This window comes from Tiliqua scincoides, chromosome 1 (genome assembly GCF_035046505.1).
Source record: "Tiliqua scincoides isolate rTilSci1 chromosome 1, rTilSci1.hap2, whole genome shotgun sequence".
Taxonomy (NCBI): domain Eukaryota; kingdom Metazoa; phylum Chordata; class Lepidosauria; order Squamata; family Scincidae; genus Tiliqua; species Tiliqua scincoides.
This window is the reverse complement of record NC_089821.1, coordinates 78353156-78369357: the sequence shown is the minus strand read 5'-3', so window position 1 is coordinate 78369357 and position 16202 is coordinate 78353156. Positions and strand designations below refer to the sequence as shown.

Below are 16202 nucleotides of genomic sequence, written 5' to 3'. Positions count from 1 at the left end.
GATAGATAGAAGGGATGAGGAGAGGGGCAGCACCTTTTGCTTTCTATGGAGAAATCACATCTTCATGGCAGAGGTGCCAGGGAGTTTTCTTCCTTCGTTCCTTCTGCTGGAACCACTGCAATAAAAGTACAGTCAGAGCTTAAATACCCCTTAACTCACTTCCGCCATAGATGTGTGCATGTAATTAATGACCAGCAGTTGAGTCTCCTGCTAGGAGTCAGGTGATCAGACAGAAGATAGGAGGCAGGGACTGGGCAATATGTTAGACCATCTTACTTTGTGATCAAACCAGCTTATTACACATTATGTAAGCAGAACTTCTACTGGGGATTCATTATTGGAAAGGTAATTTATTATCTCTCCATTTCTCAACTATTTGGCATGGTACTTCCCAATCTTTCAGAATATTTTCTCTGAATTCACTCTAATATCACTGAGTGATATCAATACCAGTCAGGTCTCAGGGGGCCAACTCACACTTTTCATGGCAGGTTTATTTACAGTGTATATGCTAGTGTTTGCACAGGTAATACTGTGAAGTGTGTAGGACAGATCCTCCCAACAGCTGAATCAAGGCAACCACAATTAGCACTGTATTTAGCCTACTCTTTTCAGTATTTTTAAAAGGCACAGTGTCCTCCAACCAAATCCCACTAGTAGGTGAAGTAGTGGGCAATTGCAGAGTTATAGTGTTAATACAACATTAACTCAGACAGAGGAGTAATTTGAACTATTGGATCATTGAAATGAGAAATGGAGATTAGGAGACAAAGACTACAGTAGCACTGTAAGTCATTCACTTTAGAATTATGCATCATTCAAAGCAAGACAGTAGACATAGACACGAGGAACCTCACACAGGTTCAGATTCTGTCAGTAAAGTGAGAGAGAGAGATGATCAATAATTAGAAGAGTTATTCTTCAGTTTATAGGCCAACCCTGTTTAACATACATTAAAAGTTCTAGACATTGGTCAGATCCATATCCTAATGTCTGGGTTCGTTGGAAGTCGTGGCAGTTGGAAAATAATATTGTGACATCTCTAAAAGTCACACATTTCTCCTCATCTCTTCGTTCACCATGTGACTCTTCCAGTTCTTTGCATGAATCACTTGTCCTCTATCTTGTGTGATTGATCAATTGATAGTAAACAGATGTTGTTTATCTTGCATTTCTTTTTTCTCTCCCCTTACATTATCATAAAATTCCTGTACTGGGTAAATGTATTTGCTTGCTAATGTGGTTACTCTCCAAAGAAAAAAATTCAGAAACTGTTTTTTTCTTTCTTGAGCTATTTCATAAAATTTCATTCTCAGGTTATGAAAATAGGTTCTTCCTTTGTGGATTTTGGATAGCACCGGTATTTTTGAGATTTCAGTTATGTTCCGTTTTGTGATACAAGTAATATGACATAACTCAGACATCTGTATAATTATATTCTTCAGATGTTACTCTTTAGAATAATAAATTTTTATGTCCAAGATTAACTCTTTGCTCATTTGCAAATGTAAGATTTCAGTAATTTTTCAAGCCCTTCAGAAAAGCAAATCACCCTCTAAAATGACCATTTCCCCCCCCCCCCCAAAATCCTTCGTTCTTCACCCAGTTTCAAATGAATGGAAGGAAATAGTATTTCCAGTTGATGTTTATATTATACCATAAGCATATACCTTGCAGAGTAATATAAACAAAAGTTAGGATCCCTGCCTGAAATAGTTACAGTCTAAATTTGGACATGTGGGGGGACGGGACAGGACCACAGTGTTCAGGCCACAATAATAAGCCAGCAGAGAGAGGTGAGGAGTAGGATAAGCGACAATAGCTGAATGTGTGCAAATGCAGTTACACAGACTTTATTTCAGTAAGCACTTAAAGAAAACCAGGAGTTATAACAGCAGATTTGCAGGAAAGCTGGATTATATGCAGAGATTTGACAGAGATTTGACAGAGATTATGTTTGTGGTCCAAGCACAAGGAGGAAAGTTCAGTTATGAGACCTGCAGGTGGTAGACTTGGGGAAGCAAATATGGTCAGCAATCTGTTGGGCTATGGGGACAGGAGATTTAACAGAGTGCATGCGAAAGAACACATAGGAGTTTGTGCAGAATGTGGCGGTGGACTGGCTAATGTTCAGAACAATGAGTGGTGAATAAATTGCGCGGCACAGTTCTGAACAGAGGTGAGAGGACTGATGTGTGATTGGAAGGAGGAAAAAAAAATTACAGTATACTCAAGAGTTGTAGCCACAGAAGGGCCAAATTCTATGAGAGGAAGGGCCAAGAGCAGGGGTGTCCAAACCCCGGCCCTGGGTCCACTTGTGGCCCTCAGGGGCTTCCAATCCAGCCCTCAGAGAGCCCCCAGTCTCCAATGAGCCTCTGGCCCTCTGGAGACTTGCTGGGGCCCGTGGTGGCCCGACGCAACTGCTCTCAGCATGAGGATGACTGTTCAACCTCTCACCTGAGCTGTGCGATGAGGGCTCCCTCCACTACTTGCTGTTTCACGTCTGTGATGCAGCAGTGGCAGCAAAGGAAAGGTTAGCCTTGCTTTGTGCAAGGCCTTTTATAGGCCTTGAGCTTCTGCAAGACCTTCATTCAGTCATTCAGTCAATCTATAATTCAGTCAATCAGTCATTCAGTCAATCTATAATATATTCATTCAGTCAATCTATAATATATTCATTTATGTAAATTTATTCAAATTTGAAATGTAAATTCATTTTTCCCCCGGCCCCCGACAGTGTGTCAGAGAGATGATGTGGCCGTCCTACCAAAATGTTTGGACACCTCTGGCCAAGAGGAAGGACCAAATTTTGGTAATCTTGTAGAGGGGGAGGGAGTATGGCTCAGTGACAGATTTAATATAGGAAGCAAATGAGAAGGAGGAATCAAAGCTGAGGCATTGTATCTAGTCTTCAAAGTAGATGGCATTTGAACGCAAGAGAATAACTGAAGAGAGCATGGCTTTGAGAAGAAAGAGAACTTCAGAAGTTCATGCTAAATAAGGAGGGGTAAGAGTAGGCATTTTAATGCAGGAGAGGCGTGGCAGTATCACGTGACTATGTGATAGAAACGAGTGGACAATAGCACGAATGCTGTTTTTGGTAAACTCCATGTACTGTTTCCCCAAATAATCATCCCAGTAGGATATTCACCACTACCAGAGTAGATGTGATTTTCAAATATTTTTCTGCAGCTTTGAGCTAGAGATTGTTTTGAAATGAACACATAATATTGTTGAAGTTCTTGTCATTTTAAGGTTTTAAGAAATGCCTGAGGTTTCACAGCCCTGATTTTTGAGGTGTGTCTTGTGTGTGGATGTGCATTGTATGAGTAAAGCAAATATATACTTGCATAACAGGCTTGTTTTTTTAAAAAAAAATCTGATTTTGCCATGATTCAACTGAGATTTTTTTTAGCATCTTGAGCTGGGTTCACTGAATCCTGTTTGTGCTTGTTCCATGCAAAGCTAATGGGGAAGATAGATGTGTACATTCTGCTGTTTAGTTTTTTGTGTTCATTTTGCCCATGAATGGGATAACATGGTGATGCATGGGCAAGTTGAGTCTCTCATTATTCCTTAGAAAGCTCTTGGAAACTTTTTCTTGAGAGGCATTTGAAAGAGCACAAAATAATATTATTTGTCAAGGGAGGATTTGCCAAATCCTTTCTAAAATCCATTGCAGAAATAATTGTCCTCAAGTTTTCATTTGTGCAAGGTGTGGCTAGTCTCATGTTCTCCTGGCTAAAGTGGCTGTAAATACTTAGTTGCAGTCTTTCCTAGTAAGAAGATTCTGCAGCATTGCCATTTTCACAGCTGTATAGCAGTGTGTTTTTTTGCTCTGATCCACACTGCTGTCAGATGGTTCTTTTTTTTTTTCCTCTCCAGACAATCCTTTCTTCCTAATCTTTATTTAGAGTTCAGGAGTTGCCTTATGGTTTCTTTGCCAAAACATACCATGTACATTCAGTTCTGGTGGTGCTTCTTGGGTTGGTGTTGCAGAGTGAGTACATTGTCAGACATCCAGGGATTGTATCTGTTCCCAGTATTCATAAAGCCCAGAAAACTCAGGAGATATAAATCTTGTCCTGTTCTTGACAGTTCTTGAATCTCTTCCAGGAAGAGAAACTCATCAATATAATTACAAATTCTTGCTTTTAGGCAGTGCCCACTCAGAAGACGTCCATTTTGTGAAAATCTTTTTCTTAAGAAGTAGCATTTGACTACTGTAATGGGATTGCAATAAGCCAATCTTTCGGTTTAGGCAATTTGCCTTGAACCAGATTACACTTACATTTGCTTGTCCACATATAAAGCTGCTTCTGGTATTGTAGAAAGATTCGGAGCATGCAGAGTTACGGAGGGGGGGATTCAGATTCCCTCACCCATGTGCACTTTTTGTTGTAAAAATTAGATTCTCCAATACTGTTCTGTATGCAAATCAGAGATGTGAATAAACAAATATGGCTGCTCCAAATATGGCATGTCCAGCTGGCCTTCTGTCTTTCCCCAAATGTTTCCTAAATGGAGCATACCTGTGCACACAGGAAATCAACGTCCATTTCTGTTTGGCAGAAATGATATTGGATTGCCTCTAATGCTGTCTGCTTTCCTTATAGTTTTAACTATGAATAATCTTCAGTTCAAAAGTCTTCAGAAATTCAGGTTGTTGTGTTTTTCATCTGTACATAAAAATTTTGTTTCTTTTTGTGAATAAAATGAAACAGAACAGTCACACCAAAAAACTTCTTTTTCTTGCATGGTTCTTACAACTTTTTGTTTAGGTTTTAGATATGCAGATCTTTTCCCCCCACCCTGAAAAAATGGTTGGCAACCTTCAGTCTTGAAAGACTATGGTATTAGCCTACAGCACCCGGTATTCCCAGGCGGTCTCCCATCCAAGTACTAACCAGGCCTGACTCTGCTTAGCTTCCATGATCAGACAAGATCATTCTACTAGTATTATAGAACTTTTCTGCACTTTGAACCCCAAGTTCCTCATGCTTCATGTTAAGAAAACAAAATTGGCTTCAAATCCTGCCAGTGATTAATGCAGTTAGAAGATCATCACTGGCATAACTAAATGTTAAGCTTAGTGTCTGGTGTTCTATGGATCTGAGCTTTTGTAAGAACTTCTGTAGTTCTGTACCATATAATTTAGGGGAGGAGGGCTTGGACAATTTTGTTAAAATGAAATGCTGAAGGTAGCTTCACTGATCTTGCTTTACAAAGTAAACTTCAAACTCGCAACCACCAGGATCCTGCATAATGAATGAATTTTTTTAGATTACAGAATTTTGTTGGGAATTGTAGATCCTTTTCTGCACTCACTATACCTTTTCTGTATGTACACTTGCAAATAACAAAGTATCCATACTGCTTTTGAAAAGGCTCCAGAGGGTAGCATAAAAAATAATATTCAGAGAAAAGTAAGGCTAACCTGATAGCGTTTCATGCATTCCTGCACAAATCTATTCCAAGTATAGTATATTCCATTAATGCAGACTCCATCGGCATCAATAATACTTGCTGTGATAGAGCACTTAGACGACTGCATCACTTGTGAGATGATCCAGAAATGAAATCAAGTGTTGAACCTAGAGAAAGGGAAATTTATTCACCTCTAATATTCAAGTTGTGATAGCAATATAAGTCATGTCCATAACTTTTTCTCTGACAATAATTAACTCATAATCATTTAAAAGCTTCAATTTAGACTTCATCTTTGCAAAGTAAAATTTGAAACCCAGAACTAGCATTCATTTATTTCATGCATTCATGCCACAACTTTTTGAGTTTCCATAATCATTGATGTCTGTCTTTCTAACCTTTTGAAGTTATTGATTACATATTTGGAGCTAGGCTTTGACTACGAATACTAGAACACTTGGTTGGGTCTTAAATGGAAATAGTTGATTTTGATGTGTCTTTTTGTTTATAATGGTATGGGGAAAAATTCTGTTTAAAATTTTGGTCAAAAATATTGGAGCATCTGAAATACTATAAAATTGGTTCAGTGGAAGAGTTGGTTGGATATTGGATATTCATGTTCATCATGAACAATATTTCTTGTTCATAGGCAGCTTTTACACATCCTAGAATCCACCTTCGGAATCATGTGTGTTGGGTTCTGATTTACATGACATGTAAAAATTTACATATGTTCAAAGCTGAATTCCAAATCATGGCTATCCAAGTGAGCTGTATAATATCTCCAGATCAAGCAAGCTGTTTATTGGTTTTAATTTGTCATATGTGTTCGGTCTTCAGCATGCTGGATTATGACACGGAGAACCTAAATTCTGACGAAATTTACAGCTCTCTTCGTGGAGTCACAGAAGCAATTGAAAAGTTTAGCTTTCGTAGCCAAGAGGATCTAAATGAGCCAATCAAACGTGATGGGAAAAAGGACAGTGACATTGTAAGTGCTCTTTTTTGACTGAATGAGATTCTAAACAGCTCGGTTTTGGGGTGTACAGATTGGGCTACATGAATGTAAGCCCTTTGTCAAATGAGGTTCATGCATGTAGGCTTTTAGGCAAATGAAGTCAAAGTGAGAATGGTCCAGAGCAGTGTTTCTCAGTGTTTGCCTCCGTTGTACCACTTCACACGGTCCATCTATTCGAGGTACCACTGGAAGTAACAGTTGATGATATAACCAGTTACTTCTGGGTAGGGAGGCCAGGTATGACACAAGAAACACCAGTAAGAGGCTCAGGGTGGACAGGAGTGATTATTTAGAGTCAGTGGAAAGCATGCTTTGGGGTTCTGCCCATGGACTGAGCCTCCTACTGCTGTTTGTTGTATCGTGTTTCTGGTTTTGCTACTGAGTGGCAAGTGTCCAGGGATCCTGTGGGTACCATCAGACACCACTTCAAGTACCACTGGTGGTACGCATACGACTGGTTGAAAAATACTGATCCAGAGCAGCCCCAGTATCCTGCCACATGTTAGAATTTGAACGTCAGGCTCATGACTTGCTTTGTTTTCTTTAATTGAAGAATCTGTGGCAATGAATGCCATTTAATGATTCTATACAAGGTTAGTTATCATGCAACTCAATATGCTGTGAAGGAATTTTTTGGAATAGCAGCAGGGTAATAAAATATCCAGTTACTTTTTAATGTAATTGTGCACAGTATTAAGCATGGGGTGTATATTAGTAATCTGAAGCTACATGTCCAGTGGTATCAAATTCTACTCTAATTTATTGTATCCTACCCTACTCCAGAAGCTCAGGGTGTATAAGAATTGCCATTGGAGCAACTGTAAAACAGATTTCCATTCAAGCATGACATGACTCGTTTCTGGCTTTAAATTGGCCATCGCATGTTTGCCCACATAGTCTTATACCATTTGTCTGCTGCACTCCTGCAGGTTTCTCGAGATGGTGGGATAGCCTCACCTGCCACTGATGTGCGTGGAAGCAGTGACATTGTGGAAGGAGGAAGAATGGCTCTAGACAACAAAACTTCCCTGCTCAACACCCAGCCCCCACGTGCCTTTTCAGGACCCCGAACTCGAGAGTATAATCCCTATCCGTACTCGGATACTATCAGCGCTTATGACAAGAGTGCTCTTAAGGAGGCTGTGTTTGATGATGATATTGACCAGCTTCGGGATGGTTTGTATTCATTTGTTTTCTTCACTTAGAGTGTTCCCATCTTTTTCTATAATGGGGACTCCATATTTAATTGGTAATGGAACGTCGTACTGAAACTAGCTTCTTGGGTTTGACTTGAATCACCCTTTAACTCAACCCTGCTGAAATATGCAACAGAAGTGAATAATACAATTTGCATTACTACTCATTGAGAAATCCTAGGTGTTGCTTCAGTTGGGTTTCACCATTTTGGTACTTTCCCATGACCTGGTCTTGTATTTACTAAGTTAAATGAGAATTTTCCTATTGATCTTATGGACAGAAAGGCTGGGAAAGGAGAAATGGAGGGTTACACTGCTGTGCCAGAATGTTCATTGTGAAATCAGTACAATTATTTATTGCAGCTACTTCACATTTTTTGTCATCCCTGGTATGCCAGTCTTCTACTGGTAATTGCGGGAGTAAAGCTGTATAGTGTGAAGAGGAGATAGGGACATGAGCTGCAAGTAGCCACAGCAACTTTGTATGTGTCAATAGGACTTTTTTACCCCATAGATTTTCTGCAGCACTGTGATGCCCAGCATGGGATACAGCTGCACAGTGTAGCTGTAGGGTGAGGCTTCCAACCTTTGAGACGCAGGGCACAATCCAGAAGGTGCCCTAGGCCAGTGCAAGTCACTTGTGCAGGCCTTCGAGTGTCACAAAAGTGCCATAAGGTACTTCTGTGCCACCACGGGAGAAGGCAGGCTAGCACACAGAGGGGCATCAGCCTCTAGAGGTCAAATTCAGCTTCCTCAGCAGCAACCACAGGTGATCTGCGAGACCTTGAGAAGTGGTCCATGAAATCTCAGGGGAAAAAAGATTGCCTTCAATCATTTTCAGCTAGTGCTAGTGCTCCCCCATGGACCACCAGAAAGCACAGAGAGCAGACTGTCCACCTGCAGCCACATCTGGTATTTCCACTGTCTCGCCAAGCACTCCCCCAGGACTACCAAAGTCAATGGAACTTTTTGTGTGTAGGGGGTGAGGTTGGTGGTTGCATGAGGTCCATGACAATTCCAATTTTTGCATCAATTGTCCATAGGCTCCTAAAGGTTGGAAACCACTGGTTTCAATGGACAAGGTTGGGAAAAGCTGGGGTGGAAAGAGAAAGGAGGTGCGAAACACAGAGAAGAGAGAAAAGGCAAATGTAAAGGAAAAATAAAGGTAAATAAAGATGGGGAAGACAGTTCAGAGAGATAGGGGGGAAAGGGGGGGCAAGACACAAGAAGCTATCCAGAGAAGTGGGAAAGAGAAACATGGTGCAGGGGGGCGACTGGGAAAGAGTAAGGAGCCCTGGGAAGGAAGGAAAAGAGGAAAGAAGGAAGACATCCAGCACTAAGTCCCAAGGAGGACTGAGGCTTAACCTCCATATGGAGGACCACCTCTTGGGGAGGAGCTGAGGAATGCAAGCTAGGTTTCCATGTTCAATGGCAAGTCTTGGGGCAGAAGAGTATCCCTTTTAAGGAGCAAAGCCACTTCTTCTCCACCTGTGTGAGGCTAACATTGAGGACAGAAAAGACTTTGGACTTGGGTGGTGGGATTTTCCCATACTAAGCACACGTCTTCCCCCATTTTTTGATACTCCTCTTGAATAAGTTCATTACTGAGCAGCAAGTACAAAGACTGTCTATCTAGTAGTATACAGTAAACTATGTCTTTCGTCATGCCCAATGACATGGACCTTCTCTCTGTGCGACAAGCAGGGCAGGGTAGAATGCTCACAAACAGACACTGGTTTCCCTGTGGAAACAGCTTATAAAGAATTTTAATTTCCTATCCATGGAGACTAAACTGCATCTTGACTCTTTTTACATGTGAGAAACCAACAAACAGAAATTGAAGAATACTGAGCAAGTTCAAAATCTTCCTTAACAGCAGCTGAACTTGAATTATTGCGCAACTTCCCCAAGTCTACATTCAGAACTCTGTGCATTAAGTTCTGTTGGGTTCCAGGTCTCTAGCTATTTTTTTGCTAACTACACTAAAATTAAGAAAAAGGGAAGCCAACTAAGAGCCCAATCCTATTCAATTTTCCAGCACCAGTGCAGCCCCAATGCAGCCCCAAGGTAAGGGAACAAATGTTCCCATACCTTGAAGAGGCCTCTGTGACTGCCTCCCCAACACAGGAAGCTTTGCATACCCCATGGGCACAGCTGCACCAGCACTGGAAAATTGGATAGGATTGGGCCCTAAGTCAAAATCCCTCTCTCTACATCAGAGCACATGTAGGGTTGATCTAAAGGTAAGTCCTATTGATTTCAGCTGTATTCAGTCCCCAAATATACTTTTTAGATCACAGCTTTTAATGATCAGTGCCAAGTTCTTGAGACGAGGGCTCAAACCCCACAATTCCAGATTGGACTGGAATCCAGGTATCTCAGGCAAAGTTAAGAGGATCTAATCTGTTCAGGAAAAAAAAAAATCAGAGGTGAAATATAACAGCTAAGTTCTACTTAATTCAAGGTTCTTTGTGATCTCCAACTGGCATTTGAAGCTTTTGTATAAATGGGTTTCTGCATTCACATCGTTGGTAAAGGATGCTTCAAAAATTCATTCCTTTGTGAGAACAAAGCTGTTATTAGAGTGAGTGGAAGAGCCCTTCTGGGAGTTGAAGTGACAGGTTGCCATCAAAGCTTGCCTACCTGAAAAGAATTGCTATCATGGTACATGAATAGCAACACTAAGGAGTGACTGCTATTTTAACAGCAAACATATCGTAAATGTTATAGAATGAACTTTGTAACCAAGGAAAACGTTCATAGAAGCTGCAACAAGAAATACTGTGAACAGACATGCCATCCTCAGCTAGTGTTGCTGGTTTGTCCAATACTATGGAGTTGATCCACTTCTCATTTCTTCTTCCAGTGCCCATTGATCATTCCGATTTGGTAGCTGATCTGTTAAAAGAATTATCCAATCACAATGAGCGAGTGGAAGAACGGAAAGGAGCCCTCCTTGAGCTACTGAAGATTACAAGGGAAGATAACCTGGGCGTTTGGGAGGAACATTTCAAGACCATTTTGCTTTTACTGCTTGAAACACTTGGAGATAAAGATGTAAGATACTGATCTAGATCTAATATCCACCGCACCCTTCCACACATAGATTGTTTGCAGGTGTCATGTATTCTCAATAGCAAATAGTTACACAGTGCGGATTACAGTGATGTTCTCTTCCCACTAGTATGTGGCTACTCTTTAAATGGCTTGGTGGTTTAGTGGTGGTTTGCTGTCGAGGATGTCTGTTTGCACCCAGGAATTCAGAGAAACTGGAATATACTCAGACCTGCTAAGGTTATGTGACACCAGTACTAAGCATACAGAATATTTTTTTTTAATGATGGGTTCTTCCTGCTGTCTAAAAAGAACAATTGTGGAATAATGGCAGAGTTCTGTGGACATAAATGCCAATACCAAAGAAGTACGTGTGCCATTAAAAAGCACCCTTGGCTAATGGTTGTCCTTTGTATTAACCACAGTTATACACATGACTGCGCTGGCATGTCATATACACTTGCCCCATTACTTATCTATTTTCCTTTCAGCACATTAAAATCTTTCCAGAGATATTTACATTTTTACATACTATGCACAAAGCAGCCAAAGCCAATGAGAATATTGCTCAATTATCAAGCAAGGTACACTGGTGTCAAGCAGCAAGTATTTCTCTAGCCCTGTCAATACAGTACAGACACTACTCCCAAAGGAGAGAAGTGGAGCTGCTGCCAGATACCAGTTTTTTGCCCTAATTGTTTATCCTTTTCAGATGTGCAAGTGTCTCTGGCTTATGTTGCACATACAAATAACTGATAACTATCAACAATTGGGGTTTTTTGCCACAAAAAACAAGGCAAGTAACTGAAAAACAGCCCCTTATCACTACATTCTTTATTTACTGAATAAATACAAAGTACCTGAAATCCTGCCCATGTTTTTACGTATTGGTAAAATTGAAACACCATTAAAAAAATTATTATTTTAAAACCGCCAAGAGGGCTTGCTGCATGCCAGCAGTTTGCATCTACCAGCTCATGCTGCCATAGATGTCTTGGCAGATTTAATCTGGATACAAGTAACATGCTAGTACATAAATTATGCAGGTGAATTCCAAAGCATCAGGATGTACTTTAAAAGTTCAGTCTGGAGCAAGCAAACTAAATACTCCTCTGTTGAAACTGTAGGCAGTGTTTGGAATGGCTGCCATCCAAATATACAACCCAGCAGTTATATAACCTGAACGGTTCTAATAGTCTCAATAATAACGATTGCCCCAGGTAAAGGGGTCAGCAAATGCCAAGGCTGTGTGGCAGTAGGAAACAGAATGAGAAGAGCCGTGACAAGGATTTCCATATGATATATAGACTAGATTCATTACTTCAGACAGTGGGAATCTTTCCTGGATTTGCTATGTCAGTTGATGTTCAGGATTCATTAAGCTCAAAGGAGTAGAAGCTTACCTTGCCTAAATTCCAGTATCCCCATCAAATCAACTGGAGTTATTTTACTGAAGCTGCAATCCTAGTCGCACTTACATAGTTGTAAGTCTTGCTGAACTCTGTGGGACTTACACCTGAGTAGGCACATAGGACTGCATTGCAATTAACCTTAACCCCTGAAAGATGCAGAATCAGAACTTCCTTTATGGGAAAACTCTTCTGGTGGTTCCTTTGAGATTCTTTATAGTAGTTGGCTTAAATCAAGCATTGGCTACATGTGGTCTGTTGAGTATTGTTAAAATCCAGGAAATCCCACCCTCCATTTTACAGTAAGGTTTCCTACCTCTCCTATCTCATTATTAAGTTACATACAAATTAACTAGAAGTAATATGATATGTCCCATGTTACTAAAAAGTGCCTCCCAATCTCTAATCCACTTCTAGTCTAGAAGACATTTTTTTACCAACTGAGGAGCTATGCATCAGTGCTGCTTCCAGTCCAACAACTTATCACTCACATTTGTGGTCTTGATAATTGAAATGACCTTCTCTCCAATATGTGCTGCTTCTTTTGATTTAGCATTCAATAAGAGCCTTGGCGCTGAGGGTGTTGCGAGAAATCTTGAGAAACCAGCCTGCGAGGTTTAAGAACTATGCTGAACTGACTATCATGAAGACTCTGGAAGCACATAAAGATTCTCACAAAGAGGTGAGCAATTCTGGTTATCCTGTTGCTGCTTGTACAGTGTCAATACTCAATCAGTCAAAAGCAGAGTCCTGTCTTCTACGGTTTGATGCTAAGAGGTTCATCTTGTCCTTGATGCTTAAAATTTATACTTACTGTGATATTTCTATGCCTGCCTATGCTACAACCTGCTGCAGTAAATATCCTGAATGTTAACATCCTATATGTGTACAGGTCATGCTGTAAAAGCTGGCTTCTGTTCTGCTTTAATAATGAAAATTAGGAAGTTACCAGCATGGAGAAATGGCATGTGTCTGACATAATTGTAACAAGTAAGCATAATATCCTCTCCATGTCTGTGTTGGTGTCTATGAATGGGGGGAAGGTTAATCATGCAAATTCAGTATACATGCAGTAATGCATTGGTGTTGATGAAGTGCTAAAGTGTAAGCCCATCAGGGGAAGGACTTGTCTTTTCACTCTGAGTCAGGGGTCTCCAAACTTTTCCGAATGAGGGCCACATCGTGTATCTGACACAGTGTCAAGGGCTGGAAAATACATACATACATACATACACGGAGAACCAATGTGCTGAGAGTTTGATTGAATATAATAAGTGGGTGGGATGGAAGGAGGAAGGAAGCAGAGGGCAAAATTGATATGCACAGGAAAGGGGCGAATAGATTGTGAAAAAGCATCAAGCAACCTACAATGTGAATCAAACTTTTTGTCTCTGTTCCTGCTCGGTTTTAAGTTTAATGAATGTATATTTATGTTCCAATTCACTCAGCATTGATATATATCTCATTCAGCCACTAGAGGTGCTGAATGTAATGCAGTGTAATGGAAGAATTTCTTTCCATTACATTTGGCACCCAGAAGTATGTCTTCTGAGTTGTTTTATAGTCCTCAGAGGTTGGGGACCTCAGGGGCTGGATAGAATCCTCCTGAGGATTTAGCCCCCTGGCCAGAGTTCAGGTGCCCCTGCTCTAAGTAAAACTCCATGCATTTGATGGTGCTATAGAAATAATTAGTAAAAGTGTTCAGATGAACAGGAAAGATGGTAATCCAATACACTGTTATCAAGATGATAATCAGGGACCTGTGTAGTGGTACATGTCGCAAGAAAGTGGCTTGGTGTGGTCTCTGGCACTTGCTCCGTTCAAGGCTCTGTCTTATGCTCCATATACATCAGTGCAATGTCACCTCTGCCAGTGTAGAAGCCTGCCTGCTGATGGATGTGCCACAGACAGTGGCACAACCCTGGAAAAATGCTGTGCTGATGTAGCTTGGATGTCACTCAGATGCCAGCGTGACAGAACAAGGAGGAGATTGGGATGTACATAGGAGGGATGTACATAGGAGGGATGAGTATCCTAAGCTCCCTGAGTCATGCTTCCAACTCTGTAGCTAGCAAAACACTATGCTAATGACAGAGCTGGTATAGGTAGGAGTAACCCAAAGGGAACAATGGGAAAGGAAAAAGGCAGAAAATTGTACCTCTTGCTGCCCCCTGCCTTACCCTCTTTCCTTCGATGGACCATAGGATACACATTATATTTGGCAACCAATCACAGCAACCTCTGCCAAGGAGACTACAGCCCAGCTGATCAGATCCACGGCACAGGGCTGTACTTCTCTGGTCTCTCAAATGGAAACTTTGGTGATGTTAAACATGATGAAAAAGCACTTGGCACAAACAGCTTCTTGTCCCTCACAACATGACTGGCAAGATATTGGTTAACGCCTGCTCAGAATTCTGATTGCAGATAATCTGCCTCAGGAGGACTCCACACAGAAACACCCAGCAGGAATCACTACCTCACCACCCTGACAGGAGAGGCACAATGTACTCCACACAGGTAAGGAAGGCAGAGGGGAGGGGGAGGGAATCCCATGGTGTAGTATATTGATGCTGCATCTCCCTCTTGTGTTTCTACCCCAACTATTCTGACCTTCCAGAACTATCAAATGTGTTGTGTTACTTAGCTACAGACCCTCCTTTTGCTACAGCAAATAACTGAGCATGTCTGTTCTCTTTTGGGGAGTACCAGGGACTCTAACCATTGCTACTGCTGGTCAAACACTTCATCAGAACCCTTTTTGTTTTTCAGGACTGCACCATTGCCACAGGAGGTTGAACAGTGGTTCTTTGCAGAGTTCCACTGAAGCCCCCCCCTCCCCCGGAGAGGAAAAGGTAATGCCAAGCCACCATGATCTTACCCCCTATATGATATAACTGCATGAACACTCTGGTGGCACCACCCTCCCCCATGCACACTGAGTCTGCATCTCAAGCAAGAGAGCAGATATTGTTGATGTTGTTGTCTGTACCTCGTTATCCTCTCTTTCTTTCTCCTTGATTCCCTCAGGCAGTTGTTCCATGGCTGAGGATAACATGCAGACCCCAAGGATACCTGTAGCCTACCTGCCTGCTATGCCCAGTTCAAGCCCATCTACTGCTTGGTGAGGTGGCTGATTTCTCCTTCCAGTCAGGCCCCTGTGGCTTTGCAAACTCCATGGCAAACAGTGAAGCAACCAGACCTCACTCGCACTTGTTACCTGGCTGTTTTTGGATGACTTGCAATGGCACAATAGCCGTTCTGGGAGGAGATGGTTGGAAACCCCACTTTTGTGTTTTACTTTCATTTGCTGCTCTATCACCAATACCATTCAATAAAAACCTTAACTGGCTCATGCCTGTTGTTTCTTTGTTAGCACTTAGCAGTCCCTTTTTCCCACCTTAGTTGTTTTGCCTCAGCTGACTTCAGGGCAGCACTCTGCAGTAGGAGAGTCATCACTGCTCCCAGAAACGGCAGCGTCCTCACTCCCTGACTTCGTGGACTCTGAAGAGGGTGGGAGTACTTCTGTTTTCAGGAGCCTCCTGTTCTCTGCTGCCATGGTATATGGAGGGCAGTGGCAGGGAGATAGGAGGGGCAGTATATTGACAGCCAGTCTAGCAGTTGGTCTAGCAGTTGCCAGCTATGAAGGAAAGGGCATGGGTTGCATGTGGATATGGCTTGCTGGGTGGGCCAATGCAGTAGGTACCCTATGTTACTTGCTAGTCCAGTGATTGGGCCTGCCATGGTCCCTCTAACTGGTCCATGTGCTATGGCCTCCTAGTCAGGTGTGCCTGTTTGTGGTGACACAAAGTGTTAAATGCCAGATGAGGTGCTCTTTGCCTGTTACTTGTTGCAGTTGGATGTTTAGAGAGCAGCTTTGTGGGGTAGTTGGTGTGGTTTCTAGGCCTCCTTCCCCATCTTCTTTTGTCCCTGTCATGGGTGTTTCTGGCCAGTCATACAGAAGGTGAGTGCCTTGTTGATTAGGGCAAGTCTCTTGGCTGGGCTTGAGTCTATTTAGCCTGGCTCCCTGCCTGTGTCTGTGCAGTGAGCTTCCAGTACCTTGCTTTACCTGAGTTATGTTCCCTCATGACTTGTTCC

General features: G+C 41.8%; 1 protein-coding gene and 1 long non-coding RNA gene across 7 annotated transcripts in view; both read left to right on the top strand.

Moving 5' to 3' along the window:
* The window catches only part of CLASP1 (cytoplasmic linker associated protein 1), a 213446-nt gene that overhangs the window by 173994 nt on the left and 23250 nt on the right, over nucleotides 1–16202 (top strand). For all 6 annotated transcript variants that reach the window (XM_066611749.1, XM_066611747.1, XM_066611748.1 and 3 more), the window contains 4 exons: nucleotides 6268–6418; nucleotides 7375–7621; nucleotides 10508–10698; nucleotides 12658–12786. In XM_066611749.1, coding sequence (XP_066467846.1) covers nucleotides 6268–6418; nucleotides 7375–7621; nucleotides 10508–10698; nucleotides 12658–12786 — 718 coding nt within the window. The remainder of the gene's footprint in view (nucleotides 1–6267; nucleotides 6419–7374; nucleotides 7622–10507; nucleotides 10699–12657; nucleotides 12787–16202) is intronic.
* Nucleotides 14543–15242, top strand: LOC136640502 (uncharacterized). Its single transcript, XR_010793792.1, has 3 exons — nucleotides 14543–14624; nucleotides 14877–14959; nucleotides 15135–15242. It is a non-coding gene; the product is annotated as an uncharacterized lncRNA (long non-coding RNA).